Source organism: Cryptomeria japonica, chromosome 11 (assembly GCF_030272615.1).
Source record: "Cryptomeria japonica chromosome 11, Sugi_1.0, whole genome shotgun sequence".
NCBI classification, from domain to species: Eukaryota; Viridiplantae; Streptophyta; class Pinopsida; order Cupressales; family Cupressaceae; genus Cryptomeria; species Cryptomeria japonica.
Genome location: NC_081415.1, coordinates 610,972,387 through 610,997,483, shown reverse-complemented (window position 1 = coordinate 610,997,483; position 25,097 = coordinate 610,972,387). Strand labels below are relative to the sequence as shown.

The window sequence follows — 25,097 nt, the reverse complement described above, 5'->3', positions numbered from 1 at the left end:
TCACATTTCATAGTATATGAACTGTGAATGTTCGATGGTTAACCATCGAACATTCACAGTTCATTTACTGTGAAAAATGAAAAATCGATGTATTGGAACCCAGCAAAAATGTAGACAAAACTAAAATTTAAAGGCCAAAGTTGAATGCAAAATAAATAAAACCTGTTGTTGGCTGCAAATTGTGTTTAAATCTCCTGCAAATCCGAATCCTAAAACTAGTATTTCAGCGCTATTCTGGACTTCGCGCGGCTGCAACCAGTGTTTGCGCGACTGCAACCAGTGTTCGCGCAACTGCAACTTGTGTTCGTGTGACGCAAATGGATTTGTGTTAGGGTTTCGTTGACTTTTTGGCCACCGTATGTAGTTGTGACGTCGCGTTTTTTAGGTTTTTTTACCTTTTTCATGCGTTTATTTATTTATTTATTTATTTTTGCCCGGATACGTCGGGAGACGCCTTGCCGACTCCCGCCCACGTCTCCTGAAAGTGGAAACGCATCCATTGGCGACTCCCACACAGGATACGCGAACCAGTATCCGGTGCAGGTCTCCAAGGGTCTAGGGTACATTTCCCTGCAACCCAGCTTCAAAACAATACTGACAATGAACTTTTTATTATTCAAGTAGCTCTACGCAACAATTTCATAAATCTCTCCACACTGAAATGAAATGAGAGAATGAGTTTATATAGAGTTTTTGAAAACAAATGAATGGCTGAGATCAATCTAAGATCAACGGTCGAGATTAAGACAACCTAACCTTAATTAGGGTTTCCCAAAATAAAACTGATATCCAGCACATCCAAGACAAGTGGCACAAGGTGCTATTTTTTAGGATTTCACCCCCTTCTCCTGTTGAGAAGCAGAATGTTCAATGAACTTGGACACGATCTGATCAACCTCTTCCATTGTGACATGTGGCAGCATATTGATCCTGAATTCCAATCCTTCCAAATCATCTTCACATACAGCAAAAGTGATTTGCCAATCTAGTTCTTGCTTTTGGAAAGCATCTCTGATAGACAGGAGGTTCGATGCCTTAGACAAATTCCGCTTCAGGATTGGTCCAGTGGAGAAGATTTCCTGTGTCTTGATCTTTAGGTTTTCTAGCTGCATATCCTTCTCTTGGATGGTTTCTTTCTCAAGCACTTCCGCAGCCACAAGGAAAACTTTGTCTTGGAACTCTTTTATTTGCTCTTCGGCTCTATCAGCATCTACCTTCACTTTCTCCAAGACTTCACTGTGTGCAACCAATGTCCAATGCCAACTGCTGAAGTCATATACAACTCCTGCTTCAATTATATTTCCATCAATTAACTCTTGTTTTGGAACTCCTTTCAATGTTCTAAGGCATGGGATAATTCTGTCTTGAATGTCTTGAAGGTCAGCCCATGCTTCTGCCATGTTTGCAATCCTGGAGAGTAAAGAGGAGGTTTGTCCATATGTCAATGCTAACCCTTCCACAAATGTGGCTGCCTCTTTACTTGTGCTTTCCATCCATGCCTTGGTCTCTTTGGCTGTCATTGCTTCTTCCTCAGAACTTTTGATTGTTTCCTGTGAATTCAGAGGTGGAAGAACTTCTGGGTTGGCTTGGTTAAGTGGTTTAATCAAGTGTTGAATGTATTCCCTTAGGCACTCAACTTCTCTTTTGTATTTGAAGAGCTGATTACATTTAAAACAGTTACACTTTGAATTTTTTGGTGGGGGCTGCTGTTGTATTTGTTAGCATCTTATATCTAAGAAATGCACCTTTTTGTATCTTTTGAGCTTTGGCAGACAAGTTTAGTGAGTCATTAAAGCTTGTATGTGTATATGTCTGTAGGTATTTTATTCAATCATAAGTTGTTCAACGAATATCTAGACTACTTATTTATAACAAACCCTTCTTGGTATGGTAGGTTGCTGGTAGAATGCTTCACAAAATATTGCATTATAAATGAAGCATTAAGACATTTTCGTGGACTCAAGTGTTATCAAGGAGCAATGAAAGTTCTTCACAATGATGGGAAGCATGGAGACGCACTTTCCTTGTATCTTCGGGCACTATGTCTTGAAGGTAAGTTACAAAAATTTAAGGTTGGTGATTTGAAGGTAATTTTAGAGGGACATTTTGAAATCTCTAAAGACAGATGCATGGTGAAAAGTTAGATGTAGACAACATTGAACTCTATAACAATAGAAAAGTGTTTGCTTTTATGTTTGTATCCTTATGTAGAAATTTATATGTTTGGAAATGCAATCAAAAGTTTCTCTTTTTTTCAGTTGATTTTTAAGCCATGGACTTTCTTAGCAGGAGTAAAAACTAGACATTTTCTATCTAAAATTCAAGTTGTCTATTATAGCATCTAATTCTTGTGAATTATGTTAAGTTATACAAAGCTTTTTTTTAAAATTTTGTGCTCATTTTCTTGGTAGCTCCTAGCCAGAATATTCTACAGCACTTTGATATATTGACATAAAACTGAAGTATAAACAAGCAACCGATATTTTTATTTGATTGAAGACCAGCTTCAATGCATACATGCAAATGCAAATAGCTGTATGATGATATACGAATAAAGTTGTGTTTCCAGTGAATATGGTTTTACCAAACAATGTGATCATATGTAAATTGAGTTTATGCTAGTTGCAATGCAGGTGAACCCATATTTGAAATCCTTGGACTTAGCAAATAAGTTGGCAGGCCTAAAGTTTTTACATGGACTTGGGACTCAGCAAAAACTTGGTGAAATTTCTACACATCAAAAATCAAATTAATTTGTTAAATCGTCCTAAAAACATGCATGGAACTGAATTTAAAGAATCCATAAGTTTTTCATCCTTGATTTTAGAACAAAAGATGAGATCAACACATATCCATGTCACATGATTATAACATACAAATCCATATTTACAAATTTCATCTCCAGTTGAAGCTTCTAAGAGAATGCGTGGATGCCTTGAACTGGATTTCAATGATTTTTCTTGAGGACCATTATCATCCTTAGGCATATCATTATCATCCAGTGAAGCCCCTATTGACGCTTTGCCTTCTACCTCTGTTTGTGCCACTATGTCTGCAGCCTATTCTCTGTGTCCCTCTCAATATCAGTGATCTCATATGTTGACGACATAGGCTCCACATCCTCAGTGATCCAATTTGAATCAATTCACAATCACTTAGAATCAGTTGAAATCACTTGAAAAAGGCAACAGAAGCTTATCAAAGTGTCAAATGCTTTATAAGAATCAAGGAGAAAATGCAAAAATGATGGTTTTTTTGATACTTTTCTTTCACAAAGTGACATTATGTGCCATTAGGCAACTTGTTTGTATGGACTCACCAAGTTTTATGATTTTTATGGGGAGTTATCAAAAACATCTTGCAACTTGCCAATGTGTTTTTAAAATAAGTGACTTGCTATGTGCCATTGTGTGAGTTATTCAACTTGCTAGTGAGTTTTTCAATGAGTGACTCACTAACTAGTTTAAGTTTGTGAGTTCTCACGATTCAGCAACTTACTCATTTTTTAATTAATGAGTTGACTAACCAAATATCTATCTATCAACACTAATAAAGTCATTGAAAGGAGAGTTAGTGATAAGACAATCTAACAATAAATATATGTATTAGGTTTCGAGAGGAGATATTTGAAGACTTAAGTTTTGAGCCAACATAACAAATATACTAAGTATCAAGAATAGAAGATGTCCTTGGAGGTACTGTAGTGCTTATTGAATGTGAAAATGTTTTGCCTAGAGTGTGAAGTTGGTTAATAGTAGTCTTGATCTTTGCTAAATTCTATTGGGCATTTCTTGGCATGGTGTATCGTAGTCAATTCACATTGCCTTGTACTTTTCATAATTTGTATTGCCTCCATAAGCCCAGATTTTTGGAGCTTTTCATTATATGGCTAAATCACAAAGTATGTACTCTTCGTTTGAGTCTTGTTCATCACGACGCATCCTCGCTCACAACTCATATATGCATGTTTGTGGGAATGGATCTATTGACATAGATGGCAGATCATTTACCGTTGTGTTTTTAAAATAAGTGAATTGTTATGTGCCATTGTGTGAGTTATTCAACTTGCAAGTGAGTTTTTCAATGAGTGACTCGCTGACTAGTTTAATTTTGTGAGCTCTCACAATTCAACAACTTGCTCAGTTTTTAATTAATGAGTTTGTTTATTGCTACAACTGATAAATTAAATACAGGAAATAACAATGTACATGACAATGCATACCAAACACAACAGTAAAATATATCTTTATTCGCACATGCAATTATTACAGAGAAGAAGACTAGAGATAGTCGGCCAAGGATTACAATAGATCTGACTATACCATACTACTTTCTTTGGCGGTACACAACATATTTAAAGAACTCGACGGTTGTCGAGAGGAACACTACCGTCAACCAACTGACACCTAACTACCCAAGAGTGACAACCACTTAATACAAATAATTAATACTTTGGTAGATAACAAATATTATCAAATATAACAATAAGCAGTTTATGCCAACTACATCATCCCCCCCAGAGGAAAAAGTCGTCTTCCAAATGACAAGTAAACATCAAGTAACATCTGGAAAGGCTAAGGACAAGAGTGTAGGAAATGATATGCACTGGAGAACCTCAACTTTTAGTGTCCCTACCAAATCAAATGGGGGTTTGTGGGCAACACACTCAACGAGGTCAAGGGGCAGCGCCGCTTGTGGGGGTCCGGGGGTACCTAGGGGTAGTGCCCCAGCAGGGGCAAGGGCAGCACATGATTTTCGTGATTTATTAATACACTCGAAACATTGTTGATGAAGCCGGAAAATGGAGGTTTCACAATGTTTAACCACAACGCAAGTGGCATTTCCATGAACGGCTTGCAACTTTTACTCACTTGCGACCTTGACTCATTCCTCATGTACAGTTTAGTGTTTTTGTACGATGTCTTTGAATTCGAGCACAACTTCTCTTTTGTCATGTACGGCCTCAACTCATGCACCCACTTCTCTTGTCCATACAGTATGTGAGCTAGTTCCATGTTTAGTCTTTCGTGTTCGTACAACTTATTGTCTCCCCTTTGGTATGGTGTGCAGGATTGCTTTCCGTATGACTTGTTTATCTCTTCTCTGTGCGACATCATCCCCACTTGCCCGTACGGTGTACTCAACTACAACTCTCTTATGTATGGTAAAGGTTGTACTGCTAGACTCCTCGTGCGTACGAACTCTTGAACTTGCTTCTCCGTACGGTGTTCTTGTGTACAATATGTTTTCATACGGCTCATTGACCTGCTCAACTTGTTTATTCGTATGATGCTCATGTTTGTACGGTATGTTTCTGTATGGCTTTGCTTCCTCCCTCGGTCGTGTTGTGACCATTTCACACATCGCCCCATCAAGATGGGGACCCTCCCTTTTTTTAGGTCCTAGCCTCTTAGTCTAGTCTCTTCCCCTCGCAGGTGAAATGAGTAAGTTCATAGGGTCTAGATTTTATGTGAGTCAGTAATGAGCTCAACCAAAGAGTCTGAAGAGTTGCTAGTTGGTGGCACTCTAAGGGTTCAAGGTTAAAGGTGAAAGCTTCAAGTGCTTCTCATGAGTGCTGCAATTCACCTCAAATACCCTTGACTGAGAACTAAGTTGATTCCAAGAGCTTCATCTTGCAAGTTTGAATGGAGAGAGTGGAATAAGGTGATGAGCAAACAATTAGTATTCGATTTCAATCTACCTCATCTCCAAGCTCCCAGGAGCAAACTTCATGTTCAACCTTAGGAGAGCGAACTTCAAGAATTGAGCTAGGGAAGGGAACTTCACGTTTGGAGGTATGAGAGCGAATTTTTCCCCTATAAACCTTATTTGAGCTTTGTTTGAGTGTGAGTTTGAGCAAAAACTAAGGATTGAATCAATGAAGCAACAAAAGGATTAAAGAGGAGTTGGTTTGAAATTCACTTCATCTCCAAGTGCTCATGAGCGCATTTCACAAAATGGAGGAGATAAGCGCACTTCACAAAATGAAGGAGATGAGCGAACTTCATGTTCAAGTACCTGAGAGAAAACTTCATAAACTCAAGGAGGAGAGCAAACTTCATGTTTAGGCCTAGGAGAGCGAATTTGTTTCATTTGCCCACAACAAGATGCGAAGCAGCTAATAGATCATTTCCTTAAGCTTATTTGATGCCTCAACATGTTTAGGAGAGAATGATTTCGAATTTAGGATGATGAAAGGCAAGTTTACTTCATGTTTGAGGGGAGACAAACGAACTTCACAAGTTGGAGGAAATGAGCGAACTTCACAATTTGAGGAAGATGAGCGAATTTCACCTTTAGCAACGTAGGAGCGAACTTCATAAACTAAGGAGTGGTTTTAAGAGCAAGATCGAAGGCGAAGTTCAAGAGTCGCTTCATGTGATGGATGATAGGATCTAACTTCATGTGCTTGGTGAGAGAAGCGAACTTCATGTTTGGAGCTATATGAGCGAACTTCATGTTTGAAGGCATATGAGCAAACTTCACAAATTAAGCTACATGAGCGAACTTCATAAATCAAGGTACATGAGCCGTTGCTGCATCTTCCTCAGAACTTTTAACTACTTGTTGTGAATCCAAAAGTGGGAGAACCTTTGGATTGGCTTGATCAAGTGGCTTAGTAGTCAAATGCCGAATATATTCTCTCAAGCGCTCAACTTCTCTCCTATGTTCATTTTTCTTTTGTCTCTTCATCCAGCTTTGCCTTCATGGAAGCAACTGAATTGTCTAACTCCTCTTTTACTTGGGTCTTTGTGCTTGGTCCCAAGTCAAAAGTGGTGATCTCATACTCATGAGGAGCTATATCTCCCTTTGCTTTGTTCACCTTAGGCACAGCTATGTAGGGTTGCCAGTCTCATCCCTTTGAATGGTGGAAAATTTCTTGGCTACTTTCTTCACTGCAACCTTTTCTAGTTTGGCCATGAAATCTGTCATGTCATCCTCTTCAGGATCCTCTATTGCTGGTGTCTTTAGTTTCAATCTTTCTTTCAACCAACCAGGAACGGTGGTCTGCTCAATGCTTTCCACCTCTCGATTGTGTTTTTCATGTCCAATACCTCAAAGGGCAGAAATCATCCCTTCTTGAAATTTTCCTTCTTCCATTTCGTTTTCTGATTCTAGAATCTTTATGCCAGTAGGAGACGGTGGCTGTTCATTTTCCTCGTGGACTGACTCTGCATTCTCCTCATGAATTGAAGGAGAGTCTATTTTTGCCAATGACTCATCAATAGTTAGTATATATCTTTCATTCTTAGATGCAGCAAAACAAGATGGTTCCACCCTTTGCGTCTTCTGAGCAAGCTCTTCATTCACTGTTGCTTTCCCCTTTCTTTTAGCACTGACACTCTAAGTCGCTTCTTTATTTGAGGAGTATCCTTCTGCTTCTACCATCAGATCATAGGTCAAGGCTATATTTCTCCATTTCAATTTGTGACACTACTGTTCAACACACCCCCCGAAATATTTCATGACTGGCTGCATTAGCGTGGTTAAGACTACATGCTTTGGTTTTGACCACTTGATAGGAGGAAAGGGTGCATGCTCATCAAAACTGGGCTGAGTATGCTCTCCATTATCTTCCAGCTGATCTAGCACAATGAAAGGTCCAGTCATCCTGATTAGGCTTACCGACAACCTAGAACACATCCTTTTCCTAATATGAAACTCATCTGCTGCATTGGCCCAAAAATATTCTATGTCTACCCTGTGTGTGTGTCTTTCTCCATTTGCTGATCTGATATTGTTATAAGGATCATAATTTGCTCGGTGAAAGGGTACCACTGCATCTCTAGCCTGACACTTTCAACTGCCTGCACTGTCGAACAAGATTCTTCCATGTTTCCAATGAAGAATGGGAAGGATATAGCTGCCTTCTGCCTTATTCTTTTGAAGTTCTGATGTGTCTCAAGCTGTCTGAGAACTTCAAGCAGGATTATCTCGTTAGTTGGGTAAATTGGAAGTTTATAAGGATGTCTTTCAAAGCCTTGGACTCTTATGTACATGAACATTAGAAACTGGATAAACCAGGATCCATATCTGCTGATCAAACTTTTAGCTTCAAGAGATAGCCTCTGGTGAGTTCCTCCTTGCAACATCCTTGTAATGTACATCAGGAATGCATCATATGCTCGGTAGCTCTTTTCCTTAAGTTGCAACTGCAGGTAACAATCATACAATCTGAATTCATTCTCTCTATTGGCAACTATGCCTCTATGTAATTTCCCCACATTTTTTATTTTTTTAAACACAAAAAGATTCACCCGTTAAGGTTAGAATAATCAAACTTGCACAGAAAGGAAATGTTGAAGGTAACCCATTCACTTTCTGATCACCGAGAGCCGAATATGGAGGGTGAGAGCATACGGTGTCAAGGGGATTGTTAACTCAAATAACTGTAGGAAATGAAATCTCAAATACAATACTAGGTGGCAAGTAAACCCCTTCCAGTTTCTAGTGGGATAATGAGAATACTGAGAGATCACCTAGCGGTAAACTAGCCAAGGACAAGCCAAGAAGCTGAAGAAGCAATCACTCAATCGCTTATCCAGTGGGAGGACTAGAAATGAAATTACAATCAACTCTACCGCTTCTGCAGCGGGAGGACACTATTACAATATTCAAAATAGGCGGCAAAGCCAGCCTCTTCCACTTATGCAATGGGACTAAGAGTAATAATCCAATTAGATAGCTATTAGTACTACTAACCAGCTTTACAATGCACAATATGGATTACAATTTAAGGGAAATCACTATTCCAAAGAAAGCGGCAAGGCCAGCCTCTTCCACTTATGCAGTGGGACAAGAAAGAACAATAGAAACTGTTGTTAGTACTACTACCAGCATTACAATATGAATCATAGCATATAAGAGTGATGAACCAAGTGCAATAACATGACCAACAGCTGCAAATGAAACCAAGTCCTTTCTCTTCACACCAATGAACTCACACACCCCAAAACCAACTCCAAACACCAAAAACTCTAATCTGATATACTCCCAGCTCGCTGAAAACACACAGACCAGCAACACCAAATCCCACTAAAACACTCACAACTCACCCAATTCTTAACCAAATGACACAAAACTGAAAACAAATGATATGAGGTAGGAGATCATTCCTAGGACAACAAAACATGGCAAAACGACCCCAATAATTTATTCACGCATTCCAAAGTGCTCAGCCACATGGTACGGCTAGCTAAGGTACGATTTTGCAAAAATAAAATCCAAAACATCATTTTAAGCTCTATAAACTTGCAAAATGAATCGCCTAAACCATAAAGAAAGATAGATGAAATACCCAAAACGAGGAGAATGACACACTGAGACCTCCAACCAAAAATCCACTTCGACACACACCGTGACCAGCAACATGAACACTCAAGAAAACACACCAAAACATCTGAAACTGACACAAATTTTGCAACATTGTTCTTCAATCCACTCCTCTGAATGAAGAGCAATATCTTGCTCGACTAGTTGGTGTATTGCAAGCAAGAAATCAAGCTATGGCTAGGAGGTAAGCGTTCCCCAAATCTTTCACTCTGCTTTTTGGCAGCATTTCATTATAAAAAAATTCTTGGATCTCAAAACAAGAGCCCAGCACTCTAATTTATAACTTTATGGAGCCCCAAATTCAAATTCAATTCCCTCCAAATTGCCATGAAATGGCATTACACTTGGGCGTCCAAACCAAAATATCTTTTATTTAGCAAAAGTCATATTTTTCCCTAAGTGGCTGCCCAAATAATCAATCATCAAATATAATATAAAGTCATAATCCTTTTAAATGAAAAATACCTTCAAGGGCATCTAGACTTTAGGTTATAAGTTGATAATTTAAATATCAAATCGGCCCCCTTTATGTCTTACACAAATTATGCCTAGGCCAAGGGGAATGTAATAAAGTATTAAAGAATACTTTAACTATCATATACTGAAGACTACTCAAAATGATCTGAAGGCTGTAATCTAGAAAAATGCACTGCTCGAAATAGCTTCTGAATCGGACCACTGCAAACTGCCAAAAGCAGCACTGCCAAAAATAGTGCTTACTATAAATAGCATACTGCTAAAAATAGTAAGTGTTTCCTAAGTGATTTTAACCACATTCCAAATAGTTGTCACACTTACTAAAACTAGTAAGTCTGGAAATCGTCACCCGATGCAGATGCATGTCGAACCATCTTGAAGCTTTCGGAAAACCCAGAAGGAATCCATATTCCAAACTATCAAACTCCCACATATATACCATTGAGATCAGCAAGGAATCCTCCTAGAAAATAGGAAACCCTAATTCTGCTCTCGACTAGCCTATGGGCCTTCGGAATAGGCTAACGGCCAACTGAATTGTTCACTGCTGAGAAGGGGACATTAAAGTCCGCCCTCCCCAAAATTGCTTGTCCTTAAGCAATTGCGAGCTTGGATGCTGCAAAATCTCTTCATTTTCTATAGTAGCATCCTCCATAGGCACATTCTTCCACTTCACCAAATACTCCTTGTTTGTCCTTCTCCTCAAAGAACATTCTTTGAAATCAATGATCTCCTCTGGAATCAATACCAACTTTCCTTCCTCTTCCAAAGGAGGCCAATTAGAAGAGACAACTACATTGTGTCCAAGTGCCTTCTTGAGGCGAGACACGTGGAAGACATTATGAACTTTGCTACTCACTGGTAGCCCCAAGTCATAAGCCACTACACCTACTCTCTTGATGACTCTGAATGGCCCATAGAAACGTGGCTTGAGTTTCTCTTCTCTACTCTTCTTCAAAGTAGACTGTTTGAAAGGTTGAAGTCTAAGATAGACCATGTCTCCAACCTCAAATGAGCGCTCTACACTCTGCTGATCAGCGTACAACTTCTGCTGATTCTGTGCAATTTGGGGGTTATCCTTCAAATCCTTCAAAATATCTTGACACTGCTGCACCATATCTTTTGCCTGAGTGGCTTTGCTATCACCAAACACCAACCCAGCAAAGCTAGGGGCCTCATACCCAAAGAGTGCCATAAAAGTAGACATTCTGATGGACATGTGGTAGGAAGAATTGTAGCAGTATTCCTCTAAGTGTAGCCATCTCACCCAAACTCTCTGCTGCTCTGAGACATAATCCCTGAGATAGCTGAAATCAATGCCATGTAACATATCATGCCAAGACAACTCTATAAAATCCACATCAGCAAACTCACTGACAATCAAGATCTTGAGTAAAAGAAAGAATATTCCACAAAACCAAAACACATAAATCCAAGCATCACTTCCCATGATGTCCCCAAAATGAAGAAGATCAATCATTGTTACTATAAAATCTACCAACCAAGGAATACCTCGATTGTCACCAATCGAAATCATAACACCAACCCTTAACTTCCATGTCTCAAGGGAAGAAACTCGGGTAGCCCAACAAACCAAATTCACTGTAGTCAACCAACCATCATCTAGAAGTATGCATAGTATCACTATGAAGTGATGACAGTGACCCAAACTCTCCCATGTAGAATTGGGGAATAACAGGACTGTACCTAGAGGATCTCCCGCAGCTGGTTGCATAATCGTCTGCAAATGCTCAATTATCAAACTGCTTAAAGTCAGAGGTCACCAAAAACAGTGTGGAACAACTCAGACAGCTATAAACAATCTGAAATCTCACTAAATGCATAGGAGACATGAGTGTGGCAATAGCTGAAAAGCCAACTCCTCTAATCAATTCATCTCTACCATCAATCCTCAACCATGAACAACTCATCTGCTGCCTTGAAGGAACCATCCAACACATCTGCTGATCAGATTGTGGACATTAGTGGTAATGCCCATTGTCACAATTCCAAGGCTCTCTGAAATATGAGCCATAGCATAAAGAAGATCATTGTCCTGGACCAACTTTGGAGGTAAACTGTTAAAGTTTACAACATCGACCTTCATAAAGAGAACTCCTTGTGTTTGGAAGGTCTGAAATAAACAACAACTACTGCTGTAAATGATTGAAAACAATGAAGTACAATCTAATTGAAGGGCTCTACAAAGAGGACAACAGTAGCACCAATGAAATTTCCAAGTATAAGCAGCATTCCAATGCTCAAAGATAAATCAAAAGTGGCTGGAAAACAGCTCAAAGCAATCTCTAATTGAAAACCATTACTTGCACAACCCAACAAATTGCCCCAACTCCCTTGAATGAGAGCAAACCATAAAGTGGAGTGACTAATCTGCAACCAGTCAGCAAGCCCAAATCCGAAAATCTGATCCATTCTTTTCCAAAGAAGATGCCCAAGAGTATGCATTTGATCAATGTTCCAACCCTTACTTAAGATTTCTCTCCAATTCACCTGTAGGTGAAACAATGGAAACACACAGTGGCTGGTAAAGAAAGGAACATCACCTTTAAGTCTGAAATCTTGATCCTTATCCCTCCAAAGGTCACTCCTATGACTCCCTGTAATCTCTATCAATTCTTGTTGAAAATCCCAAGCAAGGATATCCAACCCCAAAGAAGGACTAGTATATGCTAAAACATTACTCAATCCGAAGGATAGATTGTCAAGTGTATAGATTTCATATTTATATCTTTTCTCCAAAGCTACTCAAGAAACAAGCTGGTAACTACCTTTTCTTACTGCTGCTCTGAAAATTCCAACAAGCTTAAGAACAATGTTTGGAAACATTACTCAATCCAACCCCAAAGAAGGACTAGTATATGCTAAAACATTACTCAATCCGAAGGACAAATTGTCAAGTGTAACTACCATCCCTTACTGTTGTTCCTGAAAATGCCAACAAGCTTAAGAACAATGTTTGGAAACATTACTCAATCCAACCCCAAAGGACTAGTATATGCTAAAACATTACTCAATCCGAAGGACAGATTGTCAAATGTATAGATTTCATATTTATATCTTTTCTCCAAAGCTACACAAGAAACAAGCTGGTAACTACCTTCCCTTACTGCTGTTCTGAAAATTCCAACAAGCTTAAGAACAATGTTTGGAAACCTTTCAAAATATAAAGTGTAGAAGTCTCTATGAATCAATTCATCCCATGAAGAAGCAACATCTCCAACTATATATGAAAGGCATGCAGGACTACTCATCAATTCTGATTTGGTATGAAGTGTCCCACTTGTTGGCAAATTCCAAAACTCAAGACCACACTTACAACTAATCATGTTGTAAGGAACAATGATGCTTCCTACTTTCATATCACTCCAAATGCATCCTCCTTCTTGTTGGCCATTTGGTGAAATTGATTATGTGTTGCATTGATGTTTTGTCATTGATGTCAACACTAGCTATTTGGATGCTTTACCAACACCCTTTTGGTCCCAGTAGGTTAAGTGGTTTCTGGTTAACTTGAATCCGGTATGATCCGGCAGGCTCCAGTATAGTTTGGTGATGGAATTGGCTTGTTCATGATACTTATACTTATATTTGGTCAGGTGGTTTTGGTCCGGTGATTGGAGCATACGGTGTTCCAGGGATCATTAGCACCATAAAACAAACTGAAAATTACAATGCCTGGACAGCAAGCCAGCCCCTTCTGCTTATCTAGCAGGATAGAAACCAAATTCTTGGCGGTAAACCAGCCAAGGGAAAATAACAAGAAACTGAAACTCAATCACTCTACCGCATTATCAGCGGGAGGACATTACATTAAGCTATCAGTCTACCGCATTATCAGCGGGAGGACATTACATTAAGCTATCACTCTACCGCATATTTCAGCGGGAGGACCATTGTATTAAACTTATCACTCGACCACTTATTCAGTGGGAGGACTGAGTACATAAACTGAATTACAAAGCAAGAACGCGGCAAGCCAGCCTCTTCCACTTATGCAGTGGGGATTTGTTGTGACGTTTTCACACATCGCCCCATTGCAAATGGGGACACTTGTTTTTTGCTTTTTTAGGGTTTGTTTTCTAGGTCTTTTAGGGTTTTGTCTGTTAGCCTTTGCAAGATGAGTGTAGTCGGGAAGATCACCTGCATAGCGGGTCCTGCTTGAGTGATGTCCCGATCCTGAAATTTGGCTAAGTCTGGAAATGTCCTGATCCTGAAATTTGACTAAGTCTGGAAACTGAAAAACCTCCAAAAACTAGATTTTGCAATATGACTCCTAGAGGTCTGAAACCACTCTCAAACATCCTGAAAGTATATATGAAATATAACTTAAAATATAAGAAAGAAGAAAGATAGAAGGAAATGTCAGTTATACTTAAAATTATCCTGACAGAGAGTTCAAAAAGTCAAATTTCGCTCCTGACCCTCAGAGAGGGCCCACAGCGAGATTTTGATTTCCTTCATTTTGCAATGAAAAGAGACCAAGTTTTGATCATAAATGGAAAATAAATGACTATCTCCACCCACCTGAGCAAGTTTTGGCTAGAAATGATGAAGGACCTTGTTGAAAACAGAAAAATCGCTCCTGACCCTTAGAGAGGGCCCACAGCGAGAAATCTTATAAGGGTCATTGCTAGCCTTATTTGGTCGATTTGAGAGGTCAAGAGCATGGTGAAGGATAGAATGAGCATAATGAAGTATCCAAACTTGATCAAAGATGATGAATTGAAGGAGTTTTGCCCAGGAAAGGAAAAATCGCTCCTGACCCTCAGAGAGGGCCCACAGCGATTTTCTTTGTGTGCACATTTTTGGACCTTTCTTGGACATGAATTTTTATTCATAGCAAAGAACAAGACGATATCTCCCTTGGCAAAGTGATTTTTAGATGAAAAGTGAAACATTTTGGTCAAGGTAGCAAAAATCGCCACAGACCCTCAGAGAAGGTCCACAGCGAGATTTTCAAATATGCATTATTCTTACAAGATCAAAGTAATTTTATGATTGGAAGGGATGAAGGAAAGCATGTTCTATCCGTTGAATATAATTTGGAGGATCAACACAAGAAGAAATCAACCCAAAATGAAAAAATCGCTCCTGACCCTCACTAAAGGCCCACAGCGAAAAATCGCTCCGGACCCTCAGAGAAGGCCCACAGCAAGAAACCTAAAATGGGAATTTTTCATCCAAGTTTGAGGAAAGCTAAGGTTAGGCATGGGTTAGAAACGATGTTTGAAAAGCCTTGAAGTGAAAAGAAATTGTTAAGAATCAAAATTTTGAAGGCAATTACAAAAATCGCTCCAGACCCTCAAAGAGGGCCCATAGCGATTTTCTTGTTTTCTCTCCTAGGTTTGAAGAATAGAGATAAAATCTTGCTTGGACAGGAGGAGAACGTGATGTGTTATGCCTTGGAGGTGATTTGAAGATTAAAAGATGAAGGAATTTGCCTAGAACCAAAAAATCGCTACGGACCCTCACTGAAGGCCCACAGCGAGATTTTCAAAAAATGTATGTTTTCTTCAAAATGGTGCTAAGGCAAGGTTTGGACAAGGAGAAAAGACCTCCAAGAGCAGTATGAATATTATTTTGCATTTAAAACTTGATGTTTTTGGTCAGAAAATGAAAAATCGGTACGGACCCTCAGAGATGATGAATGAAGTTTGAATGAAAAATGATGAAGAATCAAGCCTAAATTGCAAAAATCGCTACGGACCCTCAGAGAGGGCCCACTGCGAGAAATTTCAAAATCACACCTTTTCTCCAAAATTGGATTGAGCTAAGTTTGCAATTCAGTGAAAGGACCTAATTGAAATGTCTTGAAGAGATTTTGGGGGTGGAAAGGTGCTAAACTTGAGCAAAAAATGAAAAATCGCTCCTGACCCTCAGAGAGGGCCCATAGCGAAATTTGCATTTTCACCTATTTTTCCTCGTAAAAAATGTCAAATTTGAAGTGCAACACATTAACGGGATATCAATTTACCCTCCAGGAGATTTTCAAGTTGAAATGTGGAATATTCAAGGCTAAAAATCAAAAGTCGCTCTTGACCCTCAGAGAGGGTCCAGGGCGAAATCCTCATGAAATCTCATTAAGCCTTGTTTTAAAAAATTAATATTCTCCAAATTGCATTTGATCGCCAGAATTGCCAATTTTGAGGCATTTGAAAAATTAAGATTAAATTGACATTAAATTTTGGCATTTAATAAATTAATTTTGAGCCTTAAAAAATCGAACTTCTATCTCAGAGGCATTTAAAATTAATTTTTATTAAATTAAAAATAAATATAGAGCGCACAAGGCTTTATTTTCACTTATTTTGCCAAGTCGGCCCCCCTTTTTTGGAAATTTATTTATTTTTAACCTCTTTTTTGCCAAGTCGGCCTAGAGGGAGCAAAGGGGTGAGCGCTCTATATATTGGAGGTGTTTTTCCACAATTCAAATCATTCAATCATTGCCTTAAGAGCGAATTTGGAGAGCTAATTGGAGGTGTGAAATCTGGTTTGCTTAGAGCGAATTTATTTCAAGTGTTGGAGACTAGAGGGAAGTGGAGTTGATTCTTTTGAAGGCTAAAGGAGGCGCATTTTATCCAAGAGAGAACTTTGATCTAAATTTTGCATAGCAAAATCCATTTTTTTGCATCATTTCTTAGAGTTTAATACTCAAGAGGAGGTATGGCAAAACTATCCTAGCATCCTTGTTCAAGGTTGGATTTTTGGTCACTTTTTTTAGAAAAGTCTAAGTATTGCATGGTTAATTAGGAAATGATAACTCAAGATTTATCATGAAGTTTCCTAATTAAAATCTTAAATCTTCCTTTTAAGTTCAATTTCTAGACTTCAAGATATATTACTAATTTTGGAATGTTGTGTAGGTATCAAGATGGCGACTCCAAAGCCTGGAGGATCTACAAGTCGGCAGGTTCTCATCAAAGAAGATCAAGCAAGGATAAGGGCGACCTCCTCCAATCTAGCATCGACAAGGACGGCCTTCTTCGGTCAAGCATCATCAGGAATAACTTCTTCCAATCCAGCATTCCGAGGCGAGGTACATCATTCATCCTGCACATCAAAGGCAATAGAAGTTAGAGCAAGTGTTCGTTGAAGGGGCAGATAGTTCTAGAAGAGTTAATTAAAGCTAGCTTCTCAGCAACATCAAATTGGCATGAACCAAGTGTCAAACGAGGTGGCATCCTAGTCATCTCCAATTGGATTGGTCCACCTCAGCATGTCCAGATTCAATGTACCTAACTCATGGGAGGTGGCACAAACTTCGATGTACCTACCTGTTGACGTGTATTTTGTACACTATCAAACACAGAATAAAATACCCAAGGGTACCTTATCCTCTCTTGAATAAAGTTCCCGACTGCTGAAGATTTCGCTGAAGGATCAGTCGGAGCAACTCCAAGGTTCTTTACTGTAGGATCTCTACGTGTGGATAAGCTCTCTGTGGTATGATGTGATTTGCTGGAATCACAAGGGGACTTACACTCAATGACTTGAACGTCTGATTTGCTGGAATCACAAGTCCTACTAACTAACTGGAAGACAAACAAAAGGCAAAAGATGCAAGGTTCAGGAAGTCTACTCTACTACCTAGAATGCGAGAAGATGGATGAATGACTAGGTGGATTCCTACTGGCTAGGTCTCACCATCAGGCTGAACAATTCAACACCAACTCAGTGCGATCTTCTAAGGGATGCTTCCAATAAGTTTAAATCGTACACCATCTGACAATGATCACCATTCAAGAAAATGCATGAAACAATAGACGTGTAACGACTTATGATTAAGCTCATTTCATTCCAGTTGACCACACAAGGCGTCCTTACAATCAGTAAGAGGCTAGTGGTATGGATTGAACGGATTCCACACAGGTCCATTCAACAATTTCCTTCATTTGATCTAATCATCTGCCATCTAGAATTGAAGATTCAACAAGAAACCATGCATATTGCAAGAAACGACACACTTTCACCATTACTTCAATGAAAATGGAGTTTGCTTACAATCAATGGCAACAATTTCTTGCCTTGTCCTCCTATTCTACTCTAATTGCTATTCTATCAACTGATTATTCACCTTCTAACTACTCCCCTCTAACTGCTTTCTAACTCTTTTCTAACTCTCTTACAAAATGAAGAGTCGGGGCTTATATAGTGCCAACAATACAATTAGATGGCTAAGATCAATTTGAGATCAATGGCCAGGATTCAACAATGAAAACCCTAATTAGGGTTTGTTACAACCATTACATAACATTTAATGCTTGACCAATGATAAAATTACATTTTAAGGACACATGTCCTCTCTAGAAAATTTGACCAATGGATAGCTAGGGTAGGTACATCGAAGTTTGTGCCACCTTCCATGAGTTAGGTACATTGAATCTGGACATGCTGAGGTGGACCACACTGACTGGAGAAGTGATGACTAGGATGCCAACTCGGCTGACACTTGGTTGATGCCAATTTGATGTTGCTGAGAAGCTAGCTTTAATTAACTCTTCTGGAACTATCTGCTCCTTCAACGAACCCTTGCTCTGACTTATTTTGTCTTTGATGTGCAGGGTGATGATGTACCTCGCCTTGGAATGTTGGATTGGAAGAGGTTAGTCATGATGATGATTGTCCGAGGAAGGCCGTCCTTGTCGATGCTAGACTGGAGGAGGTCACCCTTATCCTTGCTTGATCTTCCTTGATGATACTGAGCTGGAGGAGATCATCCTTGTCCTGGACCGGATCTTTTCAAAATTAGTATTATATCTTGAAGCGTAGAAATATAGAATAGAAAGGAAGATTTAAGATTTTAATTAGGAAACTTCATGATAAATCTTGAGTTATCATTTCCTAATTAACTATGCCAAACTTAGATTTTCCAAAACAAATGTCCAAAAATCAAACCTTGAACAAGAGTGTTAAGATGATTTTGCCATACCTCCTCTTGAGTATTAAACTCTAAGAAATGATGCAAAAAATGGATTTTGCTAGGCAAAATGTAGATCAAAGTTCTCCCTTGAATAAAATGCACCTCCTTTAGCCTTCACAAGAATCAACTCCACTTCCTTCTAGCCTCCAACACTTGAAAGAAAATCGCTCCAAGCAAACCAGATTTCGCACCTTCAATTAGCCTTCCAAATTCGCACTTGAAGCAATGATTGAATGATTTGAATTGTGAAAAAACACCTCCAATATATAGAGCGCTCACCCCTTTGCTCCCTCTAGGCCGACTTGGCAAAAAGAGGTTAAAAAATAAATAAAATTCCAAAAAAGGGGGGCCGACTTGGCAAAATAAATGAAAATAAGGCCTTGAGCGCTTTATATTTAATTTTAATTTAATAAAAAATTAATTTTAAATGCCTCCAATATAGAAGTTCGATTTTTTAAGGCTTAAAATTAATTTATTAAATGCCAAAATGTCTTTTATTTAATGTCAATTTAATTTTAATTTTTCCAAATGCCTCAAAATTAGCAATTTTGGCGATCTAATGCAATTTGGAGAATATTAATTTTTAAAACATGGCTTAATGAAACTTCTTGAGGATTTCGCCCTAGACCCTCTCTGAGGGTCAGGAGCGATTTTTCATTTCTTGCTCAAATTTAGCACTTTTCTACCTCCAAAATTTCTTCAAGACATTTCAGCTAGGTCCTTTCACTGAATTGCAAACTTAGCTCAATCCAATTTTTGAGAAAAGGCGTGATTTTGAAGTTTCTCGCTGTGGGCCCTCTCTGAGGGTCCGTTGCGATTTTTGCAATTTAGGCTCGATTCTTCATCATTTGGCAATGCCTTCCCTTAATCCACTCCAACCAAATTCGCTTTGTTGTTGCAAGGTAAAACGAAGATTTTCAACAATATCGCTATGGGCCCTCTCTGAGGGTCCGTAGCGATTTTTCGCTGTGGGCCTTCACTGAGGGTCAGGAGCGATTTTTCATTTTCTGACCAAAATCATCAAGTTTTAAATGCAAAATAATATTCATCCTGCTCTTGGAGGTCTTTTCTCCTTGTCCAAACCTTGCCTTAGCACCATTTTGAAGAAAACATCCATTTTTTGAAAATCTCGCTGTGGGCCTTCAGTGAGGGTCTGTAGCGATTTTTTGGTTCTAGGCAAATTCCTTCATCTTTTAATCTTCAAATCACCTCCAAGGCATAACACATCACGTTCTCCTCCTTTCCAAGCAAGATTTTATCTCAATTCTTCAAACCTAGGAGAGAAAACTGGAAAATCGCTATGGGCCCTCTTTGAGGGTCCGTAGCGATTTTTTGAATTGCCTTCAAAATATTGATTCTCAACGATTTCTTTTCACTTCAAGGCTTTTCAAACATCGTTTCAAACCCATGCCTAACCTTAGCCTTCCTCAAACTTGGATGAAAAATTCCCATTTTAGGTTTCTCGCTGTGGGCCCTCTCTGAGGGTCCGGAGCGATTTTTTGCTGTGGGCCTTCAGTGAGGGTCAGGAGCGATTTTTTCATTTTGGGTTGATTTCTTCTTGTGTTGATCCTCCAAATTATATTCAACGGATAGAACATGCTTTCCTCCATCCCTTCCAATCATAAAATCACTTTGATCTTGCAAGAATAATGCATATTTGAAAATCTCGCTGTGGACCCTCTCTGAGGGTCCGTAGCGATTTTTGCTACCTGGACCAAAATGTTTCACTTTTCATCTAAAAATCACTTTGCCAAGGGAGATATCGTCTTGTTCTTTGCTATGAATAAAAATTCATGTCCAAGAAAGGTCAAAAAATGTGCACACAAAGAAAATCGCTGTGGGCCCTCTTTGAGGGTCAGGAGCGATTTTACCTTTCCTGGGCAAAACTCCTTCAATTTATCATCTTTGATCAAGTCTGGATACCTCATTATGCTCATTCTATCCTTCACCATGCTTTTGACATCTTAAATCGACCAAATAACGCTAGCAATGACCCTTATAAGATTTCTCGTTGTGGGCCCTCTCTGAGGGTCAGGAGCGATTTTTCTGTTTTCAACAAGGTCCTTCATTATTTCAAGTCAAAAACTTCTTCAGGTGGGTGGAGAAAGTTATTCATTTCCCCTTCATGATCAAAACTTGGTCTCTTTTCATTGCAAAACGAAGGAAATCAAAATCTCTTTGTGGACCCTCTGTCAGGAGCAATTTTTCGCTGTGGGCCCTCTCTGAGGGTCAAGAGCGAAATTTGACTTTTTGAACTCTCCGTCAGGATAATTTTATGGAATATAACATTTAAGTATAAGTTCTTATACTTCAAGTTATATTCCATATATACTTTCAGGATGTTTGAGAGTGGTTTCAGACCTCCAGGAGTTATATTGCAAAGTCTAGTTTTTGGAGGTTTTTCAGTTTCCAAACTTAGCCAAATTTCAGGATCAGGACTTTTAGACTTAGCCAAATTTCAGGATCACGACTTCACTCCAGCAGGACCTGCTATCCTATTGATCTCCCTGACAGCACTCATCTTGCAAAGGCTAACAGACAAAACCCTTAAAGACCTAAAGAACAAACCCTAGAAAGCAAAAAGGCAGGGGTCCCCATTTGCAATGGGGCGATGTGTGAAAACATCACAACACTACCCCAGCTATCTATTGGTCGAATTTTCCAGAGAAGACATGTGTCCTTAAAATGTAATTTTATCATTGGTCAAGCATTAAATGTTATGTAATGGTTGTAACAAACCGTAATTAGGGTTTTCATTGTTGAATCTTAGCCATTGATCTCAAATTGATCTTAGCCATTGAATTGTATGAAGGGCACTATATAAGCCCCGACTCTTTATTTTGTAAAGGTAGTTAGAGAGGATAGAAAATAGTTAGAGAGTAGTTAGAAGGTGAATTAGTCAGTTAATAGTATAGCAATTAGAGTAGAATAGAAAGAGAAGGCAAAGATTGTTGCCAAGATGTTGTTGTAAAAGACTTGTAAAACTTCATTGAAGAAATGGTGAAATTTATGGGTCGATTCGACAATTTGCATGGTCTCTATACTTCTCATATTTGAGTTCATGTTATTAGATGAGTGGAAGAAATGTGCTGATTGATGGTGAAATTCGTATATCCATACTACTAGCAATTTGTTGATTGTAGACTTGCCTTGTGTAGTCAACTGGAATCATTCAGCTTAAGCTTAACTTCAATTGTCGCCTCTTCATTGATATGCATCAACCTGATGGTGTCTATGCCTGTAGTGATGATTTGAACATCATAAAGCTTTCCTTCGAAGATCGCACTAACCTTGTGGAGATGGTCCTGTGATGTCAAAACAAGACTTAGTTAGAATTTCATCAAAGATCATTCATTGCTCCTACATTCTTAGTATCAGAATTAGATCCTTTCCTCACCCTCATCTTTTTTCCTTTTTTTAAATCAAAGCTAGTAAAAACCTGTGTTCCAGCAATATTCAAAGCAAATCAGAAGTTTAGTCATCAAGTGTAAGTCCCCTTGTGATTCCAGCAAATCACATCATACCACAAAGAGCTTATCCACATGTAGAGATCCTACAGCAAAAAACCTTGAAGTCATCCCGATTGATCCTTTTCGCGACATCTTCAGCATTCGGAGACTTTATTCAAGAGAGGATAAGGTATCTTTAGGTATTTTATTCTATGTTTGGTCGTGTACAAAATACACATCAACAGGATTACAAATAAGAACAGCAAGAATGGTTGATCAGTACTATTGAAACAACCTTACAAAATAGAGAGAAGATGAGAAGAGTAATGCAGATTTCTACAGCAAGAATATAAATTTCTGTTACAACCAATCTGCAGGCTGAAAGTACAAATCAGCAGCCTATGGAAACACCAAAATGCTCATAACTCCCTCATTTTTCACCCGAATCAACTCAAAACAGTCCCAAACCCACAATATATCACTCACAACAGCAACCAATCCAAACTACAACCCAATATTTATTTGGCACGCATCCCAATGCAAGTACAAAAACCCACGCTATGCCTAAGAAGTTCGATTTTGTCTAGGAAATTCATTGCTTAATTAAAATTGCTAAAAACTCACACAATTTATTGCCATGGCTAGGAAGGAGGATAGAGATGATACCGATAACCGTCGGTCACTCCAACAGAAAGGTGTGATCGAAAATGTGCTTCAGCCATAGGCAAAACCAGCAAGTCTCTAGAATCACTTCCACCAAAAATGTCTATAGAAAACTCTGAGAATGTAGGAGAACACGATGCACAGCTAGGTACTGTATTTCAAGTACGAAACCGGGTAGCACTAGGGAGACGCACTTCGAAGCCTCAAGTTTTGTCGCCAAACTGGCAGCATAACATTACAATTTTTCAAGATACCCCAAATGAGAGCCCAAGGCTCTTATTTATAACTTCTCATCAACCAAATTCAAATGCAAATTTCCCCCAAACTGCACTTCCTTCATTAGCATTTCATTTCACCTCACGTGGACCCATGTGTAGCGCCATTCTCCTAAGTCAAACCTCACGCCAAGAAGGCATGGACCCACGTCAATTACTTGGCAAATAATAGAGATGTAATATAAAATAATATCCCTCCAAATAAATTCGACATCCCTTATTACACATGAATTTCGCCAAATACTTAGGATAAAAATAAGCATTAATCCCAAATTCAATAAATCAGTAGCAATTAATCAAATTAATTAAATATTAAACCTTATGATAAGGAAATAATATTTAATCTGTCACATATGACTCCCGTACTGACAACTGTCAAAACTAGGATGAAACTGAGCCAAGATGACCACTGAACTGTTGCAGAATCAAGACCCTATCCACTGCCAAAAATAGAATTATGCCATACTGCCACTTGCTAAAATTAGTAAGTCAAGAACTAATGCTCCGAAAAGCATCATCTTCGCGCCCAGAGATAGAGCATGGAGAGCTCAGTAGGACAGTGTCACCAAAATAGCCATCCCCTGACTTACTAAAAATAGTAAGTTCTCGTTTCATCAATGCTGGACCCTTCATTCTTTATTCCACCTAGCCTACGGGTCTCAGGGATAGGCTAATGGACCACTGGAAGGTCATCAATGAGAAGGGGACATTACAGTAATCGTGTTCAAGACTTGGCGGTACGAGATCATTACTAAAGCGTGTGGACCTATACTTGGTCCTGATTGATCTAGGTTATGGACCGGCTTTAATGTAACGTGTGGAAAGGACCTATTGATTTATTTCCGAGATGTCTTATGTGTTAGAGATAATTTGTTCGGTCTAACGCCGACATGATTTGTAATTATATAATCGGTTTATTTTTTGATAGCCGACCTGGTTGTTTATGGTCGAGGGTTTGTATAAATAGATGTAAGATCTCATTATAGATCATCATAGTTAATGTAAGAAGTCATGGTCAAGGAATGTAATGTGCGAATAATGTAGTATCATTTAGGCAAAAGAGTTGGTCAATCACTGGAGATCGAATTGGGTTTATATAAAAGGATTTAGTCCTTCGATATTGAGCTTAACCGGAACTGTACTCAGGCATAGGAGATGCCATCTTTTGCAGTTCAACACTTCTCCATATTGTAGTCTGGATTTATATGTAGTCATTGAGGGTCCTTTTGTGATGAGTAGTGCGCTCTAGGTTGTTAGCCTTCCTGCAAGTGCAGGCCCCCTCATTGTAATTCACATACTTACTGCAAAAGTATTATCTGACTGTAGGTAGGCTTCCCATTGTGGTTTTTCCCTTTATTGGGTTTTCCACGTACAAATCTTGGTGTTGTGTGGATGACTTTTATTCTGTGATTATTATTTATGCTTAATTGATTAATTACTATTCCGGTATTATTGTTTTGGGTTCTGGTATTAAAGTTTTAATTGCTGAATGTTCCTGTAATCTGTGACAACTAATTCACTCCCCCTCTTAGTTGTCTTCTGGTTATCTGAACTGTCTAACAGTTGGTATCAGAGCTTTGGTCCTCTCTACAGAAAGCTTAACCATTTGAGGAAGATCCTATGGCGACTATCAGTTCAAGTTCATCCAATTCTTCCGGAGCTATCTTTCGAATGGATATTATGAGGCTTGATGGAACAAACTACATAGTATGGAAGATTCGGATGGAGACTCATCTGAGATGTCTTGGCAAGGAGATTTGGGAGATCACACAGAATGGTGTCACACCCTATAATCCGGGATCTGACAATCCTCCTCCAGCAAAACTGGACAAGGAGCTCGAGAATGATTGTAGAGCAAGAGAAGCTCTCTTGTGTGCACTTTCTGATCACAAATAATGGAATTAACTGACAAACCATCTGGAAAGGCTATATGGGATAAGTTGGAGACTCTTAATGAAG

At 38.9% G+C, this 25,097-nt stretch overlaps 1 protein-coding gene across 3 annotated transcripts in view; it reads left to right on the top strand.

The window, feature by feature from the left end:
- LOC131046250 (uncharacterized) overlaps positions 1-25,097 on the top strand; it is a 283,384-nt gene that overhangs the window by 167,618 nt on the left and 90,669 nt on the right. For all 3 annotated transcript variants that reach the window (XR_009105959.2, XM_057979935.2, XM_057979934.2), the window contains one exon: positions 1,895-2,052. Coding sequence is in view for 2 of the 3 variants with exons in the window: in XM_057979935.2 (XP_057835918.2) it covers positions 1,895-2,052 (158 nt within the window). In the remaining variant the exon portion in view is untranslated. The remainder of the gene's footprint in view (positions 1-1,894; positions 2,053-25,097) is intronic.